Source organism: Rana temporaria, chromosome 3 (assembly GCF_905171775.1).
Source record: "Rana temporaria chromosome 3, aRanTem1.1, whole genome shotgun sequence".
Taxonomy (NCBI): Eukaryota; Metazoa; Chordata; class Amphibia; order Anura; family Ranidae; genus Rana; species Rana temporaria.
In genome coordinates, this window is record NC_053491.1 from 377,485,000 (window position 1) to 377,507,168 (window position 22,169).

General features: G+C 43.9%; 1 protein-coding gene across 3 annotated transcripts in view; it reads left to right on the plus strand.

Annotated features, from left to right (window-relative positions):
• Window positions 1–22,169, plus strand: part of LMNTD1 (lamin tail domain containing 1) — a 218,037-nt gene that overhangs the window by 89,086 nt on the left and 106,782 nt on the right. For all 3 annotated transcript variants that reach the window (XM_040345614.1, XM_040345612.1, XM_040345613.1), the window contains exon 7: window positions 7,632–7,757. In XM_040345614.1, the coding sequence (XP_040201548.1) occupies window positions 7,632–7,757 (126 nt within the window). The remainder of the gene's footprint in view (window positions 1–7,631; window positions 7,758–22,169) is intronic.

Consider the following 22,169-nt stretch of genomic DNA (forward strand, 5'->3'; position numbering starts at 1 on the left):
GGGGTGCTTGTCTCAACTTCGGCCTCTGACTTTATTCCCCTGAATCTCTCCCCGGTTTTGGCAGACGCCCAATCAAAATTTAAGGCATGGGGTAACCTCCCTCTGTCGGTATGGGGGAGGGTGAATCTTCTCAAAATGAAAATAGTCCCCAAACTCCTTTATCTCTTCCGCCACTCGCCGCAGTGGATACCTAAGTCCTTTTTTGTTAAACTAAATAGACTTTTCTCCTCCTTTATCTGGGGGCACTCCCCACCGAGGTATAAGCTATCTACCCTAATGAGACCCCGAACGCAGGGTGGGATGGCATTTCCGGACTGTTACAAATATTATCTCGCCGCCCAGCTGGTCACGGCAGCTTGGTGGCTGCGGCCGGATGGTACAAACACCTCCACTGCCCTTGAGGCGTCGGTGGTGGGCTCGTTAGAGGCCCTTAGGTGTCTGCTGTTTCGAGGCCCCCGCGCGCCTTACCCTCTGACCCCCTCTATGCTCACCACCCTGCGGGCGTGGCGGACTGGCCTGGCCATTGAAAAATGTAAGCCCACCGAAATCTCACCAAATGCCCCGATCTGGAATAACCCTACCTTAGATCAAATATACAAACTGACGGATCCCCTTGCGTGGACAAAGTACGGCGTGAAATTAATCTCCCATATAGTTTCGCAAAATGCGCTGAGGCCCTTTACTGAGCTATCGTCCGACTTTAATCTGCCCGTTCACTATCATTTCAGGTACCACCAACTGTCCCATGCATTCTCGGCGCAGTTTCCTTTGTCCTCCTGTATTGTGGCCCAGTCGGAGTTGGAGAGGACACTCAGATTCCACTGTGATGTGAAACCCACTTCGCACTTATACTCTTACCTACTCTTTGTGTCCCTCCCTCCCCTTGACGGGCTGCGGGCCAGGTGGCAAATTGACATTCCCACACTAGACGCAGACGATTGGGATGACGTTTGGGACCTACCCTTCACTACGCTTGTGTCGGTTCGTGACAGACTGGTGCAATACAAAATAGTACACAGGGCATACTTCACCCCCTACAGGTTACACAAAATGAACCCCTCACATTCACAGGAGTGTTGGCGATGTGGCGACTCCCCGGGGGACTTTCCGCACATTTTCTGGCTATGCCCTGAGGTGATACACTACTGGGAGGCGGTCCTAGAACTGACTAACAGAATTGCGGGGACTCACTTGCCTCTAACTATGGAGATATGCCTTTTGGGCATAATTGAAAACCTGGTTCGGACCTCAGCAAAACGCACTTTAGTTAGCCTATTACTCTTCTACGCCCGCAAGAACGTGGCCATGCATTGGAAAAAACCCTCGCCCCCATCCCTGGTGCAGTGGCGACGCCTGGTGAATACCAGTCTTCCCCTATATAAAGACACATACGCCAACCGTGGGTGTCCGCAAAAATATGAAAAGGTTTGGCGGGTCTGGGTGGAGGAACCAGAAACCGCTGGTTAAAACACGGTCTCGGAGGTGACACCTCCCCATATCTTCCGGTCCCCCTCCCCCCACTCTGCTTGTATATGTCAGTCACCGCAGATATTAACCAGACCTCGTATTTGCATTGCAGAAGTTGCTATCCTTGATGTATCAGCTTTTTCTCCTGAAGTGGTTAGGACGTTGAGCTGTTTTCTGTCTAGTTCTGTCTAATTGTACTATGTACTGTGTTTGGAAATTTTTTCAATAAAAATATTTTTCAAAAAAAAAAAAATGCAGCATGTTCGAAAAAAAATTGTAATTTTTCAGAACCCGAAAAATGATGTGAAGCCCACACACGATCATTTTAAATGACAGTTTTTAAAAACAATGTTTTTTTCATGCCGAAAAATGATCGTGTGTACGCAGCATTAGTCTTGCCCACGTAGATCTTACCACATGGGCAAGTTAACATGTAGACAACCCGAGTGGTAGAGCAATTAATTAAGTTGTTAATTTTAATGCTTTAAATAAAGGCTATCCCAATGATAATGGCTATCTCTGTTCTCGGTTATATTCTCGTATTACTTATTGCCGGACGCATCGAGGCCTTTTGGGTAATGACTGCGCTCCCAATAAGCATTTTTATAAATAAATATAAATACAATTTTCCCATATGTGCCAGATCAGTGTTGCCAAACTACCAGATTGACATTTACTGACACGACACCCAAAATTTACTGGCACAACCACGTTTTTACTGTCATTTCCAAAAGTTACAAAATTACAGTTTTAGGTGCAAATTTCAGTATTTGGGCTACAAACACGTACAATATGCACTTAGCAATTGGATTTAAAGTGGAGGTTCACCCAAAAAGTTAATTTTTAACATTAAATTAAGGCTCATTTTGTCAAGGGGAATCGGGTGTTTTTTTTTAAATCGAAGCTGTACTTACCGTTTTAGAGAGCGATCTTCTCCGCCGCTTCCAGGTATGGGCTGCGGGACTGGGCGTTCCTATTTGATTGACAGGCTTCCGACAGGCTTCCGACGGTCGCATACATCACGTCACAATTTTCCGAAAGTAGCCGAACGTCGGTGCGCAGGCACCGTATAGAGCCGCACCGACGTTCGGCTTCTTTCGGCTACTCGTGATGCGATGTATGCGACCGTCGGAAGCCTGTCAATCAAATAGGAATGCCCAGTCCTGAAGACCATACCCGGAAGCGGCGGAGAAGATCTATCTCTAAAACGGTAAGTACAGCTTCGATTTAAAAAAAAAAAAAACACCCGATTCCCCTTGACAAAATGAGCCTCAATCTAATGTTAAAACATTTTTTTCGGGTGAACTCCCGCTTTAAGTTAGATATTAAGGCAAAAAACATATTTCTTATTTTATTGTCAATGTAGTAATTAAGTAGCTCCAGGATATGACTCAGGAGGGCAAGAAATTAGAATGGGCGCCACACACACATGAAATTGACTCTCACAGTGACACTGACAGCATTGTGCAGCAGCACAGATAATGATGACACCTCACCGACATGACACGTCCCCTCCTGAGTCACAGTGACAGTCTTTCTCAATGCCAGGTAGTGCATCCAGTCCAAACAGCATTGACAGTCCCGCTCCCGGCTTGCTTTGCTCCCGTCCTGCAGACCCACACACGAGGCTCTGGCTGCTATACTCGGCTCTCTTGGACTATGACATCACATACCACGCTCAGACTCCACCCCCCTCCGCCAGCACTACCTGAAAACACTCTAGCAGACAATCCGATGGTCTTGCACAATTCTGAGCCGAGTGTAACAGCCATATTTTTTACTGGCAAACTTTTCCTGTCACTGGCTGCCAGTACAAATATTGACGATTGACAACACTGTGTCAGATGATGTTATGACTGTGTTTTAGGGCTTATTCAGGTGCACAAAACACAGGCATGCTGGTGTGCGTTGTGAACGTGCTACGATTCATTGTTAACATGCAATGCAGTACGTTTAAACTTCTATGGAACGCAATGCATGAAAGAGCATATTGGAACACTGTGCAAAAAAAGTTTTTTCTTAGCACACACAAATGAAGGGTGTTGGTGTCCACATAACTAATAGGACAAAAGGACATACAGTAAATTGCCTTGTCTATGCGTGGGGTCATGTGCGTCCCAACAGAGCTCCAGTCTTAAGTGATTAAGATTGAAGATTGCTACGTTTTCTTGCCTTGTACTGGATAATCCTTTATTGATTCCATAAGATTCTGTTTTCATGGGAAAAAATAAGTGAAGGACAAGGTAAAATATAACTGATTGAAATAAAGGAAAATACTTTTTGTAAAAGTGCTGTGTAAATTGACATTAAATAAAAAATATATTGATTAGCTCACCCTTTACAAATGTCTTAGGGCCAATTCATACCACATGGAGTCCAGTGTGGTTTTTTTTCTGCATGGATAGTAGGTTATATGATTTCCAATGACATAGTTCACACCAGTGCAGTCAGTTCCAGGGCTTTCGAGTTCAAGAAAAAAAAAAGTAGAACATACTGGGGCAGATCCACATAGATCTGCACCGGCGCAGTGTATCTGAGATACGCTACGCCGCCGTAACTTACCTGGCTTTGGTTTGAATCCTGAAGGAATTTGCGCTGTAAGTTACGGCGGCGTAGTGTATCTCTCGTGGCGTAAGGGCGCGGAATTCAAATGCGGTGAGTAGGGAGCGTGTTTCATTTAAATGAAGCACGTCCCCGCGCCGAACGAACTGCGCATGCCCCGTCCGTCAAAACTCCCAGGGTGCATTGCTCCAAATGACGTTGCAAGGACGTCATTGGTTTTGACGTGAACGTAAATGGCGTCCAGCCCCATTCACGGACGACTTACGCAAACGAAAGAATTTTTTTAAAATTTGACGCGGGAACGACGGCCATACTTAACATTGAGTATGCCACCAGATAGCAGCTTTAACTATACGCCGTAAAAAGCCGAACGGAAACTACGTAAAAGAATGGGACGGCCGCTCGTACGTTCGTGGATAGTCGGAAATAGCTAATTTGCATACTCGACGCGGAATACGACGGAAACGCCACCCAGCGGACGCTGGAAAATTGCATCTTAGATCCGACAGGCGTACGCCTTAGTACGCCGTCGGATCTAAGATGCAATTTTCTAACACAGATGCTGTCGTATCTTGTTTTGAGGATTCAAAACAAAGATACGACGCGGGAATTTTTAAAGTACGCCGGTGTATCAATAGTTACGCCGGCGTACTTTCTTTGTGGATCTGCCCCACTGCATTTTACCTGTACTGGACTTTACTGGAACGCAGTAAAACACATCAAAAACACACCATAATGCACTGGAGCGCATCAAAAATGCATAAAAAAAGCACCGGACCCCAGTACAGTGAAAAAAAGAAGGAAAAAAGCACCTGGAATGCATCTGGAAATGCATCTGGAAATGCATCTAAAATGCACCAGAACGTGCCAAAAACGTGTTAAAAACGGGCATGGAAAAATACATCTGGAACGGATCTGGAGTGTGTTTTAAGGGGAAATTAACTCCATTGAAACTGAACAAACAAGGTGGTTGGGGGAATCCCTGTCTCCATTATTCTGACAGCGGGACGGATCAGAATACAGTGCTGCAGCCAACGATCGACAAAAAATTTCTAGTTTATCCATTCGACAGAAGCCTGTCGAATAATTGACTCCTATCGAACGGGGATAGCCACACATAGATCGAAATTCGGCTGGTCCCTGCTGAGCCAGTTGAATTTCGGTGCGTCTATAGCCAGCTTTACACAGCAATGAAAGAATTTAAAAAATAAACAGCTTTTTCTCACTCTGTTCTATAATCTTTAATCATATGTGACAGACTTGTTTTCAGGAGGAGAATGTTCTTATTTATAAATGACAGGGTATCCAAGAACAAAAATATAAAATATGAAATTTACCCGTTTACCAACCAAGTTGATCTACCATCAACGTATTACACAGATGTTTCTGAATCTCGCTTGGCTGTACTTTTCCAGTTTCTTCTGCACTCCTGTGACTGTTTTCAGCAGACAGCGGGCTGAAGGGTCAGCATGCCTCAAAAGCTTACACTATGTTCCATTTAGTTAGCAAATAAACTGTATTACTCTAAATATCAACTTCTACTACACCACCAGTAACGTAAAGAGTCAGTGATCAGGATTAGTTAAAACAAAAGGTTACCTTTGCCACCTGGAACAGTTCAAAGTATTTTTCATCCACCATTAAAAAAAGTTGTATCATGTGTTTATGTTGTGTTTTGTTGTGTTTAACAGCATCTAATCTCATCTGCCCACTGATAACCCCTCCCTTTTAACCCAGTTTAGCCCACCAGTGACACAAACCAGCCATGTTTTATCAAAGTCATCAAAGAGGTGGCTTACATCTTGCTGATAAGTAAACAAGCCAAAATTGGGCTCAGCGGGGATGTTTGCCTCTTCTGCTTACTGTTATCATTTCAAATTCTTATTTTTAGATCAGTTCCCACGAGAGACTATGTCTATGGAGCGTGCCTTCCCGTTATTGTGCAGGTTCCCTTTAGCTGGCTCTTTCCTTAATGCAAAGACATAGGGGTAGATTCACGTAGAATGGCGTATGTTTGTGCGGGCGTAACGTATCCTATTTACGTTATGCCTCCTCAACTTTTACAGGCAAGTGCCGTATTCTCAAAAGAAAGTTGCGGCGGCGTAGCGTAAATAGGCCGGCGTAAACCCGCCTAATTCAAATTGTGAAGAGGTGGGCGTGTGTTATGTAAATTAACCCTTACCCCGACGTGATTGGCGTTTTTCACGAACGGCGCATGCGGCGTCCGTGGAATTTCCCAGTGTGCATTGCTCCAAAGTACGCCGCAAGGACGTCATTGGTTTCGACGTGAACGTAAATGAACGGGAACGACGGCCATACTTAACATTGGTACGCCGCATATACGCCTCATATAGCAGGGGTAACTTTACGCCGGGAAAAGCCTAACGTAAACGGCATAGATACGACGGCATATCTGGAGATACGCCGTCGTATCTCCTTTCTGAATCTGGCCCATATCTGGTAGGTTAACTGACCTTGGACCATGTGATATTGTATAGGTGTGTTAAATTAGTGGGAACTAATGCCAATACCTGACATACTCAGAATGGAATTTTCGACTTTATAAAAAACAATATAATAAATAATAGGGCCATTAATAGGGTTAAATATAACAAATATTGCAAGTTTTTTACTTTGATAGAGTTAAACAAATGTTGATCCGTCTAGGAAATATTTATTAGGTGGAAGACCTTATTTCATCTGTTTCATCTTTTCACTTGGGTTGACATTATTTATCACTAACACTGAGAAAAATGGTATCTGAAGGGCCCACAGAAGCAAAGCCAATGTCTAATGCCGCGTACACACGGTCGTTTTTCGTCATGAAAAAAAATGCCATTTTTAAAAACGTCATTTAAAATCATCGTGTGTGGGCTTCACATCGTTTTTTGGCTTCTGAAAAACGACAAAAAAAAATTCGAACATGCTGCATTTTGTAATGTCGTTTTTTTAAATGTTGTTTTTCGGGTTGTAAAAAATGATCGCGTGTGGGCTAAAACAACGTTTTAAACCCGCGCATGCCCAGAAGTGAGTTATGAGACGGGAGCGCTCGTTCTGGTAAAACTACCATTCATAATGGAGTAAGCACATTCATCACGCTGTAACAGACAAAAAAGCGTGAATCGTCTTTTACTAACACGGAATCAGCTAAAAGCAGCCCAAAGGCGAATAGAACTTCCCCTTCAGAGTGCCGTCGTACATGTTGTACATCACCGCGCTTTGTTCATCATTTTTCTAAAATGATGGTGTGTGGGCAACATCGTTTTTAATGTTGAAGTTGGAAAAACTTTGTTTTTTGGACATGCTGAAAAATTACATTTTTTTTTTCATGCCAAAAAACGACCGTGTGTACGCGGCATAAGGGTGATCAAAGATGGGCAGATATTGCTGCAAAAACTACAAGCAGAGATATTTGTTCATCCCTGGAAGGGCTTTTGCAGTGATGTGACTAAATTCTCACCCAACCTTGATGGATATGCATGTGAGATTTTTTGCCTCTACCCTTATTTACATGGAAGAGTGAAAACTCAGAGGGACGTTTTCTAATCCTGGCCACCCACCTCCCTAATATTATCCTAATTATTTTATGTTTTCTTTGGCAGCTCCTGGAGTTACAGATGCGGCTGAATAATGACCAGATCCTGCTGGGACAGGCGCAGGAGGACAACCTGTGTTTACACCGAAGGGTAGAAGAATTGACAACTGAGATGACAACTATGGAGAAAAAGGTAAGAACACTGCAACTGTATATATATATATATATATATATATATATATATATATATTTATAGAGTCAGCCATGGGGTCTTATCAAGTCTATTGGCAGTCCCAGATCTTGGTGGGCTCAGGAGAGAATGTCCCTTTTCCCCACTTTATTAGCACATAAATGTTTCGGCTCCTCCGACCTTCAGGAAGAAATGGAAAAATAAAGATTTGAAGAATAAAGACGTTGAGGTCTTCTGTCTACAAATCTGATGCGTTAGCCACATTCAGCTAATTTGGGAGAAAAACATTTAATGGAGTACGAATTGAATGTGCGAGATGTTCTTGGAGATCAGCACATAATGTTCCGGCAGCCTGTCCTTCTGGGAGAGTACTGCTTCTTTGATCTGCGAAAAAGAAGGAATTGTCCAAGGGGCCGGTTTGTTATTGAGGTCGTAGAAATGTCAGAAAGCGAGCATTTGTAACCTTAATTCCAAATTCAACGTTTTTGGCCATAATTCACAACGTGAGTTGTATTGGAAGGTAAATAATAAACTTAGTTAATACTAATTGGTATTTTTAGTTTCCTAAGGGCAATGCTTTTTGATCTTGCTGGAGCATGCAGTATGGCTCCTTCTCAGATTCAGACTTGATATACAGTATTACACAATAAGCAATGTAACTGTCCCCTCCTACAAGGTCTTAAAGTAAATCTAAAGCCAATTTATAAATTTTTTTACATTTTGAAGGAAAGTGTTAAAACCTATATCAGTTTTTTTTTACTATTTGTGTACTAAATGGGAGATTTTCTTTTATTTCCTGAGTAGGAGACACAACAGGAAGTGAGAGGAAATCTCTCTAAATGAGGGATATTCTCTCGAGTCCTCATTGGAAGGTGTTCCTGTTCTGATGATAAGCCATATTTTGAGTTCCCATCTCTTGTAGTCCCACTGATGATTAGCAAGACAAATAGAGACAAATCCACCTGGCTGAGGTATAACGGGGGGCTGGGGGGATCCTGGACACAAAAGGTTTTTCACTTTAATGGCAGCCAATGCCATTAAAGTGAGACGCTGCTTTTGGACACAGCGCTGGATCGTGATTGTGGCTCAGGTAAGTATAAGGAGAAGTATATCACAGAAGGTTTATTACTTTAATGCAGAGAATGCATTAGGGTACAAAAACCCTTAGGCTGCATTCACACCTGAACGCGAAGTATGTTACCGCGATTTGCCGCGACAAATTGCGTTGTTTTGTCCCGCGATTTTCCGCGACAAAACGCGGCGTTTTTGAAGCCTAACATACGCCGGAGGGGTGATCAACATTGTCAGCTATGCCGAAAGCCGCCTGAAAAAAAGGTCCGGGACTTGTTTTGAGCTTCAGGCGTACAGCGTTTCGGCGTTCGGCGTGGAGATGTGAACCATCTCCATAGCCGACAATGTTAAATCACCCCTCCAGCGTATTGCAGGCTGCAATAGCGTCGCGCTACAGGCGACAATACGCCTAGGTGTGAATGGAGCCTTAAGGATTTAGAACCACTTTAATATCTACTCCCACCCTCATTGATAGCCCTATGCTAACTACCCTGTAAAGGAGAGTTGGTTACCTAATCTAAGGACGCTCTGGTCATGTGGTCCCCCCTAGCGGTCGGCTTCAGGGGAGGGAAGCTATCAGCGACTACGGCTGCAGAGCCTGTGTGGTGATGTCAGCCATAGACCTATTATGGGGCATTTGTTCTCCACGGTCCCTCCTCTCCCATAAAATTGGTGCTGGGACCTGATCATGTGACCAGGCTGGAGCGCCCTTAGATTAGGTAAGTGTACACATCTTTCTTGTACAGAGTAGTTGGCATACAGCTTAAAATTGAGGTGGGAAAAGGTTTAGATAGGCAGGCCATACACAGTGCAAATTTCTTTCCTGCAACTACAGGCACCCCCTCCTTCAAACTCAGCTGATCACAGATCAGAATAAAGGGCCAATCACAGGGACCCTTTACCATGTGATCAGCTGTCGGCCAATGACAGCTGATCACAGGATGTAAACACAAACCAGTTATTGGCTTTTCTTACCTCACGCTGACAGTGTCATGAGAGAAGAAGAAAGCTGATAACCGGCTTTTGTTAAAGGGATATCAGCACTGATAATCAGAGCACTGATTATCAGTGCAGCCCCAACAGTGCCCATAAGTGCTGCCAATCAGTGCCCACCAGTGCCGCCAATCAGTGTCCACCAGTGCTGCTGATCAGTGCCCACCAGTGCTGCTGATCAGTGCCCACCAGTGCTGCTGATCAGTTCCCACCAGTGCTGCTAATCAGTGCCGCTAATCAGTGCCCACCAGTGTCCATCAGTGCTGCCAATCAGTGCCTCATCATCAGTGTCACCTATCAGTGCTGTCTACCAGTGCCTATCAGTGCCACCTATCAGTGCCACCTCTCAGTGCCCTTCAGTGCTGCCTATCAGAGCCCATCAGTGCCACCTATCAGTGCCTATCAGTGCCACCTATTAGTGCAGCCTCATCAGTGCCTTTTCACCAGTGCCACCCCATCACTGCTGTCTCATTAGTGCTGCCTATCAGAGCCCATCTGTGCCACTTATCAGTGCCGCCAATCAGTGCAACCTCATTAGTGCCTTCTCATTAGTGCCCATCGGTGAAGGAGAAAAACTACCCGTTTGCAAAATTTTCGAACAAACTGAATTTTTATTATATTTTTTTAACCTTTTCAGTCTTTTTTTTTAGCAAAAAATAAAAAAACTAGTGGTGATTAAATACCACCAAAAGAAAGCTCTATTTGTGTGAAAAAAAAATGATAAACATTTAATATTGGTACCGTGTTGAATAACCACGCAATTGTGTGACAGCGCTGATAGCTGAAAATTGGCCTGGGCAGGAAGTAGGTAAAAGTGCCCAGTAGTCAAGTGGTTAAAGTTCGTTTTTTTGGCCCTTTCTTAAAAAATGTGTGTGTGTTATTTTAATGGAAATAGTTGATTTTGTAAGTGACTAAAGGGAGTATCGATAAAAGTTTAGTTTCCATTTCAAATCAAAAAGTGATCTCAGTTGTGCATCGTGGCTCACAGTCATTTGTAATCAGTATAATTGACAAGAATGATCAAATCTGCTAATGCATTATGTTGCCAAGCATACAGTAAAGCCCTTTACAGACGCTCGGTTTTCTCGGCGGTAAAAAGTCCACAGAGGGGAAAGCCGAGAACGCGGCAGGAAAACTGCCATGGAGCTTTGGCCGGGAATCCCGGCCGTGTGTATGCTCCACCAGCACTGCCTCGCAGTTTTTCCCATAGGTAAGTAGTAGATCTGGCGGGAAAAAAAACACTGGGAATCCTGACGGGAAAATAGAAAGCGGGTTCTCTATTTTCCCGCCGAGATTCCCGGCTGTTTTCCTGACGGGAAAACTGCGAGGAAGCATACACATGTCCGGCAAAAGCTCTCCTGTCAGTATCCTGCTGTGAAAACCGATCGTGTGTACGAGGGTTAAGCCTCTACTGGAAGTTGCGTGCAATTCACAGCTTGGACATTGCTTTGTGTAAAGAAAGGCAGATAATTATTCAAAATGGACGCTTCCAGGATTGATTTTTTATTATATTATAAAATTATCCCAGACAATGACAAATGGAGCAAAATGTTACGTTATCTAATTATATATATATATATTAGACAGATTCCCTTTAAGCAAATCAATTATTTTAGTTAGAGATTTCCAAAATTCTCAGATCTAAGCCCCTACCATGGTAAGCTGGGTTGTTATATTTGGCAGCTATTGAATGATGACAAAGCTTTTATCTTGGAATCTAGGACAACTCGTATTTTTAGAACGGCAACAAGAGCAAAAGTTTGCAGAGTAACTTTTTAATGAAATGCGGAATGCAGATTCATTTAGGTCATTCTGATAATATGCAGCAGGTTTGTAAACCAGGACAACCTTGAGGCCCCATACACACCATAGAATCTATCCGCAGATAAATCCGTGCAAACGGGTTTCAGCGGATAGATTCTATGGTGTGTACACTCCGTGGGATATTTATCCGCAGATAAATCTCCCCTGGGATGGATTTCCAGCAGATGGATATTTGCTGACATGCTCAACAAATCCATCTGCTGGAATCCATTCCAACGGATGGATCCGCTCGTCTGTACAGACTTACCGGATCCATCCGTCTAAAGGGATTCCCCGCACGCGTCGTAATGACTTGACGCATGCGTGGAATTCCTTATATGACAGCGTCGCGCCCGTCGCCGCGTCATAATAGCGGCGACGGCGCGACACGTCATCGGCAGAGGATTTCAGCGCGGATTTCAATGCGATGGTGTGTACACGCCATCGCATAGAAATCCTCTGAAATCTTTGAGAGGATTTATCCGCGGATACGGTCCGCTGGACCGTATCTGCGGATAAATCCTCTCGTGTGTATGGGGCCTGAGGGGCGCACCTGCCCAGCCCGAGTACTATAGAAGAAAGTCTCTCTCTCTTCTGTAAAGGGGACACAGAATCTGACTTCGGGGTCTGTAACAGTTGAAAAGTTTTGTAAGTGGGGTTTGTTAAAGTTGGCCATACACTAGTAGATTTTCATACATTCAATGACTTTTAACATTTGATTTTAGAATACATGTAATTTTGTAAATAAAAACCACATTAAAGTGGATGTAAACCCATTTTTTTTTATGTCACAATGTAGAGTATAAGATTTCCTATCATCTGTGCCCAGTCTTGCCACACAGAGTTAATCCAGCTCTGAGCAATCCTCTTTTATTGTTCAGTGAAAATTAACAGACTTCCAGATAAAAAACCTCTCTAAATAAAAAGTCCTTTCCTCTCTCCTTGCTTTGTGTTACAGGTTATTTACATATCTAGCTTGGACATGTTTATCATATGTTATGTTATGTTTATCATTGTTCACAATCATAATATGAGGTGATCCACAGTTCATTGCATATTACCAGGATGTGTTATGGGGGGGGGGGTGGATTTCTCACTTTTTATACTGTGGATCACCTCATATTATGATAAACATATGATAAACATGTCCAATCTAGATATGTAAATAACCTGTCACTCAAAGCAAGGAAAGAGGAAAGAACTTTTTATTTAGACAGGTTTTTATCTGGAAGTCTGTTAATTTTCAATGAACAATAAAATAGGATTGCTCAGAGCTGGATTAACTCTATGTGGCAAGACTGGGCACAGATGGTAGTAAATCTTATACTCTACATTGTGACATCAATTTTTTTTTTGGGGGGGGGGTTTACATCAACTTTAAGAGCCCCTTCACACTGCCAGCACCCTAAAACTACCAGCGTTTTCCAGGTGCTAGCAGGACGCTTTTAAACCCCGCTAGTGGCCGAATAAAGGGTTAAAAGCTCCCACAAAGCACCGCTGCCGAGGCGCTTTGTAGACACTTTGGCGGTGCTTCCTATTGAATTCAATGGGAAGGAGCGCTTTAAGAGCAGTGTATACACCGCTCCTAAAGTGCCTCAAAGAAGCTGCTGCTTGCAGGACTTTTTTTTAAACCACTCGGGCTTTCACACTGGGATTGCAGATGAGACTTTTTTCAGGCGATATTTGTAGCGCTAAATCGCCTGAAAAACGCCTCCAGTGTGAAAGGGGTCTTGCTATTAAAAATTTGTTTGTTCGTGAATTTTTTTTTTTATCCTGCTTCTCTGAATTTTCTCATCACTGTGGTCAAAAACGATCATCAATTTGACCCCACTTATGATTTGCAAACCAAACAAATGTAAGGCCATCTCTTTGAGGAGGCGGAAGACTTCCTAAAAAAACAATTGCGAAGGCGATCTCTACTCCTCCCAGGATAAGTCACTATTGGAATGGTACCTTGTGGGATGACAATGACATATGCTGCTATAAAGAGGAGTGACAGATTGCTGGAAGATCATCCCACAAGCAGGAAAATTTGTTTATAAAAGGTACTTATGCTCACCCCAAAAAGATGGGGGGGGGGGGCAATGATACTGTCAATGATTGATAAATGAGCAATGGCTCTTAAATGTGCTAAATAATGCTTAAAGCTCAACTTGTGGCATATTTTTTTTAAATATATAAATATATATATAAAAAAATAAAATATATATATTTTTGTCCCAGTAGTATTAGCTTCTGAAGGTAAAAAGTATAGCATACACATATGATGGGGCTTTCAGGGGTCACTTGTGGAGGAAAATTACATAGGATAATATTGCCTGAAAGACCACTTTAACATGGCTCCAGCATAGTATAATAAGCTATCTTAAAGTATATCTAAACTCAATGGTGTGTGTATGTGTGTGTATATATTGTATGTTGGGGGTTGTTAGCTCTCGTGGTATATGTGTTTTTCAAGTGATTCACGCCAGTCAGGAACTATATTTAAGGGAATGGTAGCCCATTTTTATTAAAAAGGCAAAACAAAGGTCCAAACAAAGGTTTCCCACGCAGGGGGTTCTTCTCCATCAAACACAAAACCGAAAATACTAGCCCACCTGGCTCTCTGTAGCAGTACTTCTGCACTTTGTCCTGGTCACCCAGGCCAGCGGACTCCTCAAAGTAGACAGCGTCTACAGCTCTGCCTCTTGCAGTAACCAACGTTCTGGCTGTCTCTCTGACTCCTGAAGACCTCCTGTCTCTTGGTGTGGAGCTGTCTCCCACTGGGAGCCATGAGATCTTTCCACACTCTCATTATAAAGGCTGTGCTCACCTGAGCACACACCCTGCTGATCATTCACAAAGTCTGGATACAGGGTTGGAGATTCCGTCCCACCCCAGACACTGTGGAATCTCCAAACAGAGCCCCATGTCAAATTACCAAAACCTGAAGAAAGCTGCAAAAGCAGTCTTCTCCAGTCCACATCTACGCTCTGTAGAGTTGCACCCAGCAAATGTGCATACCCTGTGTCCAGCAAACTGTCCATTTTACCGTGACAGTGGCTCCTACTGTCACAATATATATACCGTATTTAACGCGCTCCCGCGTATACCGCGCACCCCTAAAGTTGCCCCCGAAATTCCTGTAAAAAAAAATGTTATATGATTTTATTACTTACAGTTTTGGTGTCTTCCCATCGTCCATCGTCCGGTCCAGCGTCCGTCTGCGGCCTCGATGGTGTCCTCCCGGCTTCTCCAGCGCGCGCCTCAAGTCGAGTCCCCGCTTCCCGCGCTCAGTTCGAACGCCTCCGCCGACATATACCGAGTGCAGTACACTCGGGTACATTCGGCAAGGCTCGGCTTCGCTCACGCTCTGTGACGTTTATGCGTGAGCACGAGCGAAGCCGAGCCTAGCCGAATGTACCCGAGTGTACTGCACTCGGTATATGTCGGCGCAGGATTTCAAACTGAGCGCGGGAAGCGGCTATCGGCGTATATCGCGCACCCACGATTTTCCCCTTATTTTAAGGGGAAAATAGTGCGCGATATACGCCGATAAATATGGTATATATATATATATATATATATATACAGGTATATATATATATATATATATATATATATATATATATATATATATATATATATATATATATTGTCAAAAGTATTGGGACACCTGCCTTTACATGCACATGAACTTCAATGGCATCCCAGTCTTGGTCCATAGGGTTCAATATTGAGTTGGCCCACCCTTTGCAGCTAAAACAGCTTCAACTCTTCTGGGAAGGCCGTCCACAAGGTTTAGGAGTGTGTCTATGGGAATGTTTGACCATTCTTCAAGAAGCGCATTTGTTAAGTCAAGCACTGATATTGGACGAGAAGTCCTGGCTTGCAGTCTCTGCTCTATTTGATCCCAAAGATGTTCTATTGAGTTGAGGTCAGGACCAGTCAAGTTCCTCCACCCCAGAATCGCTCATCCATGTCTTTATGGACTAAGGGCCAGATTCTCAGCAGAGTTACGACGGTGTATCTCAGGAAACACCGTCGTATCTCTGTTTTTTGGCCCGGGTATCTATGCGAGTAATTCCTAGAATCATTTTCGCATAGATACGCTGAAGATCCGACATGTGTAAGTGACTTACACTGTCGGATCTTAAATGTAATTCGCCGTCGGCCGCTAGGTGGCGTTTACGTTCAGGTCTCATTTGTTTATGCAAATGAGCCTGATACGCCGATTCCCGAACGAATTCGCCCCGCGTAGCCGTCGCTTACGTCGTTTGTGTAAGCGTAAGGTTACCCCTGCTTTATGAGGGGTAACCTTACGCCAGTCCGCCGTATGCCATGTTAAGTATGGCGTCGGGTCCGCGTCGTCTTTTCCTGTCGGGTACGCCGTTTTCCTAAGTCGTTCTTGAATACGACTTTACGTCAATGACGCACACGTCGGCGTCATTGACGTTTTCCGTCGAGAACTGGAGCATGCGCACTGGGCTATTTTAAGCCCTGCGCATGCGCAGTTTGATCGGCACGGGGGCGCGCTTAATTTAAATACAAGCCGCCCCTTTTGAATTACGCAGGGATACGCCGGGCCTTTTACACTACGCCGCCGCAAACTACGGAGCAAGTGCTTGAGGAATACCGCACTTGCTCCAGTAAGTTGCGGCGGCGTAGTGTAAATGGCTTACGCTACGCCCGCCGCAAAAGTACGAGAATCTTGTTTTTACCATCTGTAAAATTATATAAAATTACAGAAACATTAATAATAATATGACTAATAACTCCTAATAGCTTCTAGTGTAGCAGCGATATTGATGTAGACTGTATCAAAAACTTTCTGTTCGGGAAGAAAAAAGTCTAGTTCTTCCAGCTGTGTATCAGCCTGAAAGTGAAATGTTCTTTTGAATTGTCTGGGTTCAGCGCTTTTCTTATTGTGGCTAATCAATTAATAGAGCGGTCTGCCTCATGTCTAGTCTGGTAGGAAAACAAATTTTCATTTGGTTTGCAGCGTTGGACAGGGTACGCGGCGTACAGAAGTCCTGATATCTGCATTGATCGCTGCAGAAATTCAGAGATAACTTAACTGCGGGAGATTGATCTACATACAGTTATTGATCATCTCTATAAACACCAGATGCTTTCTGAGTCTAGCACAGTACGTACACATTTCTGGATTTTTTTTAGATAGAAGCAACAGATGACTTAAAGGGGTTGTAAAGGTTCGTTTTTTATTTTCTAAATAGGTTCCTTTAAGCTAGTGCATTGTTGGTTCACTTACCTTTTTCTTCGATTTCCCTTCTAAATGTTTTTTTTTTCTTTGTCTGAATTTCTTACTTTCTGTTTCTCCTCAGTAAACTTGCCCCCATCATCCGAGCTGTTCTGGTTGGGGGTTAGTCAGCCAGAACAGTTTACTGAGGAGAAACAGGAAGTGAGAAATTCAGACAAAGAAAAAAAACATTTAGAAGGGAAATGGAAGGAAAAGGTAAGTGAACCAACAATGCACTAGCTTAAAGGAACCTATTTAGAAAATAAAAAACAAACCTTTACAACCCCTGTGAACCTGTCATGGTAGAGATAAGGGGCACTGACAGACTTTTTGCTGTTGCTAGTTCCATGACTCTCAAGCGTCGTACACACGACCGGATTTCCTGCCAGGAAAACGGGCAAGAGAGCTTTTGGCTGGGAAAAACCGGCCGTGTGTATGATTCCTCGCAGTTTTCCCGACAGGAAAACTGCCAGGAATCCCGGCGGGAAAAAAAGGAACCTGCTCTCTATTTTCCCATCGTGAATCCCATCTGACTTTTTCCCGTCGGGAAAACCGTTCGTGTGTACAGGGCTTCATGTTCATCATATGGCTTTGCTGCTTAGTAAGAGGCTGAACCAAAAAAAAAGCATGCAGTCATTTTTAAGGAGACCAAGGCTGAAAGAATAATGCAGGCAGCCATTGCCTACTTCTTAACATTCAGTACTTTTTCTGCAAATCAGGAATTCTGACCAAGGACAAGTATGAAGATTAACACATGTCAGATGTCCTTATCTGTGTACTTCTGAGCATTGAAGCAAGAGGGTCAGCACGATAGTCAGGCAACTAGTATCTTCATTAGTAGTCATCAGCAATAGAAGCCTACAGGTTTTCTTTAAAGTGGTTGTATAGTATTTTTTTTTACTTTTACCAACAGGTAAAACTATAATAAGGCTCACCTGTAAGTAAAAGAAATATCTCCTAAACCTGTATGGTTTAGGAGATATTCCCCTCGCAATGAGCCGCTGACTGCAGCGACGCATTCGCGCACAGGGGATTCTCGGCTGAAAGCCCGGCAGACGCCGGACCTTGTCGGAAAGAAATCTCCTGCATGCTTGAGCGGGAGTGACGACATCACGGCTACTAGCTCATTATACCTTTTGCCTTACAGGGGTAAAAAAAAAATTTCCGAGGGTATACAACCGCTTTAAGGCCGGGTTCACACTGCTCTGACATGAAAGTCCCGCGTCTTCCTATTAGACTTTGCCCTGTAACATTGGTCAGACATCGGCCAGACTTTAATGAACAGGATCCGATGTGAGATGAGTGCAACTTGCGTCTGGTATTCATTTTTTGTTTCTTAATACATTTTGCAGTGCTAAAATTGCCTCTAAACACAAGTCGCATGTCACATCTCGGATCAGTTAAGACTTAACTGATCCGACTTGGATGCGACTCAAGGCCCGATCAGACAACAATTGTCCGACAGACCTGTTTTAGCGGACGATCCGACAATGTGTACGTTCCATCGGACAATTGTTTTTGGTTTTTCAACGCAACAATGGTTTGCTGTGAATGCAGGGCCGGCCCTACAATGGGACCGGGTGGTACCATGGGTACCAGGCGGCACTTTTAGGGGGGCAGCATATTGACGCCCACCAGGCAGCCCATTCCGCCCACTCCGCTGCATGTGAGGAGCACGGCGCCGGGCTGCCTGTGAGGACACTCACATAGGGGGGGGAGCAGTCGGCAAGTGAGCGGGCAGGCGCCACTGCCTGTGAGGAGCCCGGCGCCGCTGCTGTTAGTGGTGACAGGAGCGGGTGGGCAGAACATTTATATATACACATGTATAGAGCCATGACACGTCCTTTTACACTCCTATACACATGTATAGAGCCATGGTCCTCTTTATACTCCTTTATACATGTATAGAGCCATGACAGGTCCTCTTTATACTCCGTTATACAAGTATAGAGCCATGACAGGTCCTCTTTATACTCCTTTATACATGTATAGAGCCATGACGGGTCCCCTTTAGTTATCATGATATAAAATAATAAATGTGGGGGGCCTTTTGGTGGGCGTGATTTTTTTTTGGGGGGGGGGGGGCAGCATTTCATTCTTGGTCCCAGGCAGCACAATGTCTTGGGCCGGCACTGTGTGAATGCTCTCAAAATTTCCGGCAACAAATGTCCGATGGAGGATAATCCTATCGTGTGTACTAAAGTCCAAAGAACAAACACGCATAGAACAAATGCTAAAGATCAGACAACAATAGCAGAAGTTGAACAAAGGGTGGCGGTAAAGAGCTGAAAAACCACGTGATTTGGTGAAAGTTAGCTGAAAATGTCCTGCCGTGTGTATGCAGGGCAAGATCACGGCCAACGCCCATTCGGAGCAAAATCCTCGAAAAAGTCAGATGGAAGTCCGATCGTGTGTATGAGGCTTTACATTCATTTCTATGGGCTAAAATCGGACAGAAGTCTGACCAAAGTAGTGCAGGAACCTTTTCCAAAGTTGGACCGACACAAGTCGGACCAGTTAAGCCGGCTCTCTAGGGAAACATTGATTTTTTACATGTCATGCGACTTGTGCTCTCAAAGTCGGAGCGATTGTCGCATCAGTGTGACCCGGGCCTAAGTCAGAAGTCTCAACCTGCATGCCTGTTGTTCAGGATCAATGACTCATTAGTGAAGCAGTAGGATGAACATCACAGCCAGAAAACTAACAGCTCCCCTGTCGTTACAGATTCACTTTAAGGCTTCCTTCACACGCACAATAGGCTCTGAAGTGTAGTCCTCAATGGATCACTTATTATATTGTGCTGCTACTGCTGCCTCCTGAACTGTTCTTTGATCCCAAGGGGATTTTACATTAAGGCCTGATTCAAACCTACGCATTTTATAGTGCGTTTTCAGTTTTACAGAAACACACTACAGTCCATTTAACATGGTTTCCTATGGGTCACGTTCACATCTGTGCATTTTATGGAAAGGGCCAGGGACTTTTTTCTGGTTTTTAAATCCATAGACTTTAATGGATCAAAAACGTGTAAGTAAAAACGCAAAATGCACCTGGAATATGCAAACTGCAACCTGCATAGGTATGAACCAGACCTAAAGGAGTGCATTGCAACCACCATATCTGCATTTGGAAAGTGGTTACAGCACAGTCCTATTAACTTTGGCAGGCATCTTGTTAAAATTAGGGTGTCGCAAAGCAACATTAATGCACTAGTTTGAATTGTCCCATTCGCCATCAAGCTAAACAACAGATGTGGGCGCTGCTGTTGTGACACAAATGCCTATGTTTTACCGTGGCCTTCTGCTCGTGTGAACGAGAATTAAAGGAGTAGCCTGATCTGCACAGGAGTATCGCTACAGCTTCTAATATCAAAGCTAATTAGAGAGCTAAATATAACTAATTAACAGTTTTGTATTCGTTTATGAAGGCGGGAGGGGCTGGTTATATGTAAATTAGTTAAATCTTTGCCGTCTAGGGTAAAAAAGAAAGTTGCCTTAAAGCGTAACTCCGCTTTTGTTGAGAAAAAAAAAAACATTCCCCCTGGGTGATCGATGTACATTGCAAGGATTATAACAACTTTGTTGCAGATTCCTACCTTTTTGTTATTCTGAAGAAATCCATGTGTGTTCGTCTGTGCCTCTGTACCTAGTGGGTCTAATGAGAGTGGTTTCATAATGATCAGTCAGCTGTGCACCTGCTGGGCACTAATAAGCAAATCTGCTGGGCCTGCATCCCTTTAGACGTGTTCATATTGAAAGTATCTCTCCAAAAATGACATTTTTTTTGCGGGTGACGTCTGAAATCACACAAGCAGCCAATCACACAAGCAGGAAATGATGTTTCTAGGAAGTGGTCAGTACACACTCTGTGTACAGAACAACTCCAGGGAGCCATATTGCATTGCATTTTTAGAAAATTACAGAGCTGCAGATTGAAAAAGGAAAGGTGATTTTTAATAACATTCAATTACAATATTAGTGTTGCATATATATACATATATATGCTATATTATTTTTTCTTTATTTGCTATTTTTTTACCCTTTAACCACTAGAGGCCCGCGGGCCTGAAAATCCAGGAGGACGTCAATAGACGTCCTCCCCTTTGCATGCGCAACGCGCGCCCCCTGCAGGGAGTGCGCGGTTGCGCCATGTGATCACCAAGTTGCTGAGACTTGGTAGATCACAGATCCGTATAAGGGGCCGGTCCCGGCCCCTTACCATGTGATCAGCTGTCAGCCAATGACAGCTGATCACATGATGTAAACAAAGGATCGGCAATCGTTTTTATTTCTCCTCACACTGACAGCGTGAGGAGAAAAAAAAAGCTGATCACCGGCTTGTTTACAAGGGACCGAAGAGGAAGGAGCCACATCTGCCTCCTTTGTGCCAAAAATACCGCCTGCCAGTGCCACCTGCCATTGCCACCTGCCAGTGCCCACAGTGCCACCTATTAATGCCCACCTGTGATGCCTATCAGTGTAACTGATTAGTGCCCATCACTGCCATTCATCAGTGCCCATCACTGTTACCTATCAGTGCCCATCACTGCCACCTATCAATGCCACCTATTAGTGCCACTTCTCAGTGCCCACCAGTGCCACCTATTAATTCCCTTCAGTGCCACCCATCAGTGCCACCTCTCAGTGCCGCCTATCAGTGCCCACCAGTGCCGACTATCAGTGCCCACCAGTCCTGCCTTATCAGTGCCCATAAATGCAGCCCATTGGTGCCAATCAGTGCAGCCCATCAGTGAAGCCCATCAGTGCCCATCAGTTCAGCCTCATCAGCGTACATCAATGAAGGAGAAAAATTATCCGTTTGCAAAATTTTATAACAGAATATAAAAATATATAATTTTTTTTTTTTTAAATCTGTATTTTTATTTTATTAAAAAAAAAAACGCAGAGGTGATCAAATACCACCAAAAGAAAGCTCTATTTGTGGGAAAAAAATGTCAACAATTTAATTTGGGTACAGCGTAGCATGACAGCGCAATTGTCATTTAAAATGCGACAGCACTGAAAGCTGAAAATTGGTCTGGGCAGGAGGGGGGTTTAGGTGCCCAGTAAGCAAATGGTTAAAGATAGGCCACACCCCTGAGTAAGATTCTTGTACATATGCACGTTCAATCTGCTGCTGAGCAAAACTTTGTTTTCAATGCCCTCAAATTGTGATGAAAATTTTAAGATTTTACCAATTTTGCCACACTACTCAAAAAAAGTTTTGGCCTTACTTATACTTTAACCACTTCCATACCGCGTCATTGTGAAATGACGGTGGCAGGAACCCCTCGCCGATCCGGGTGGACG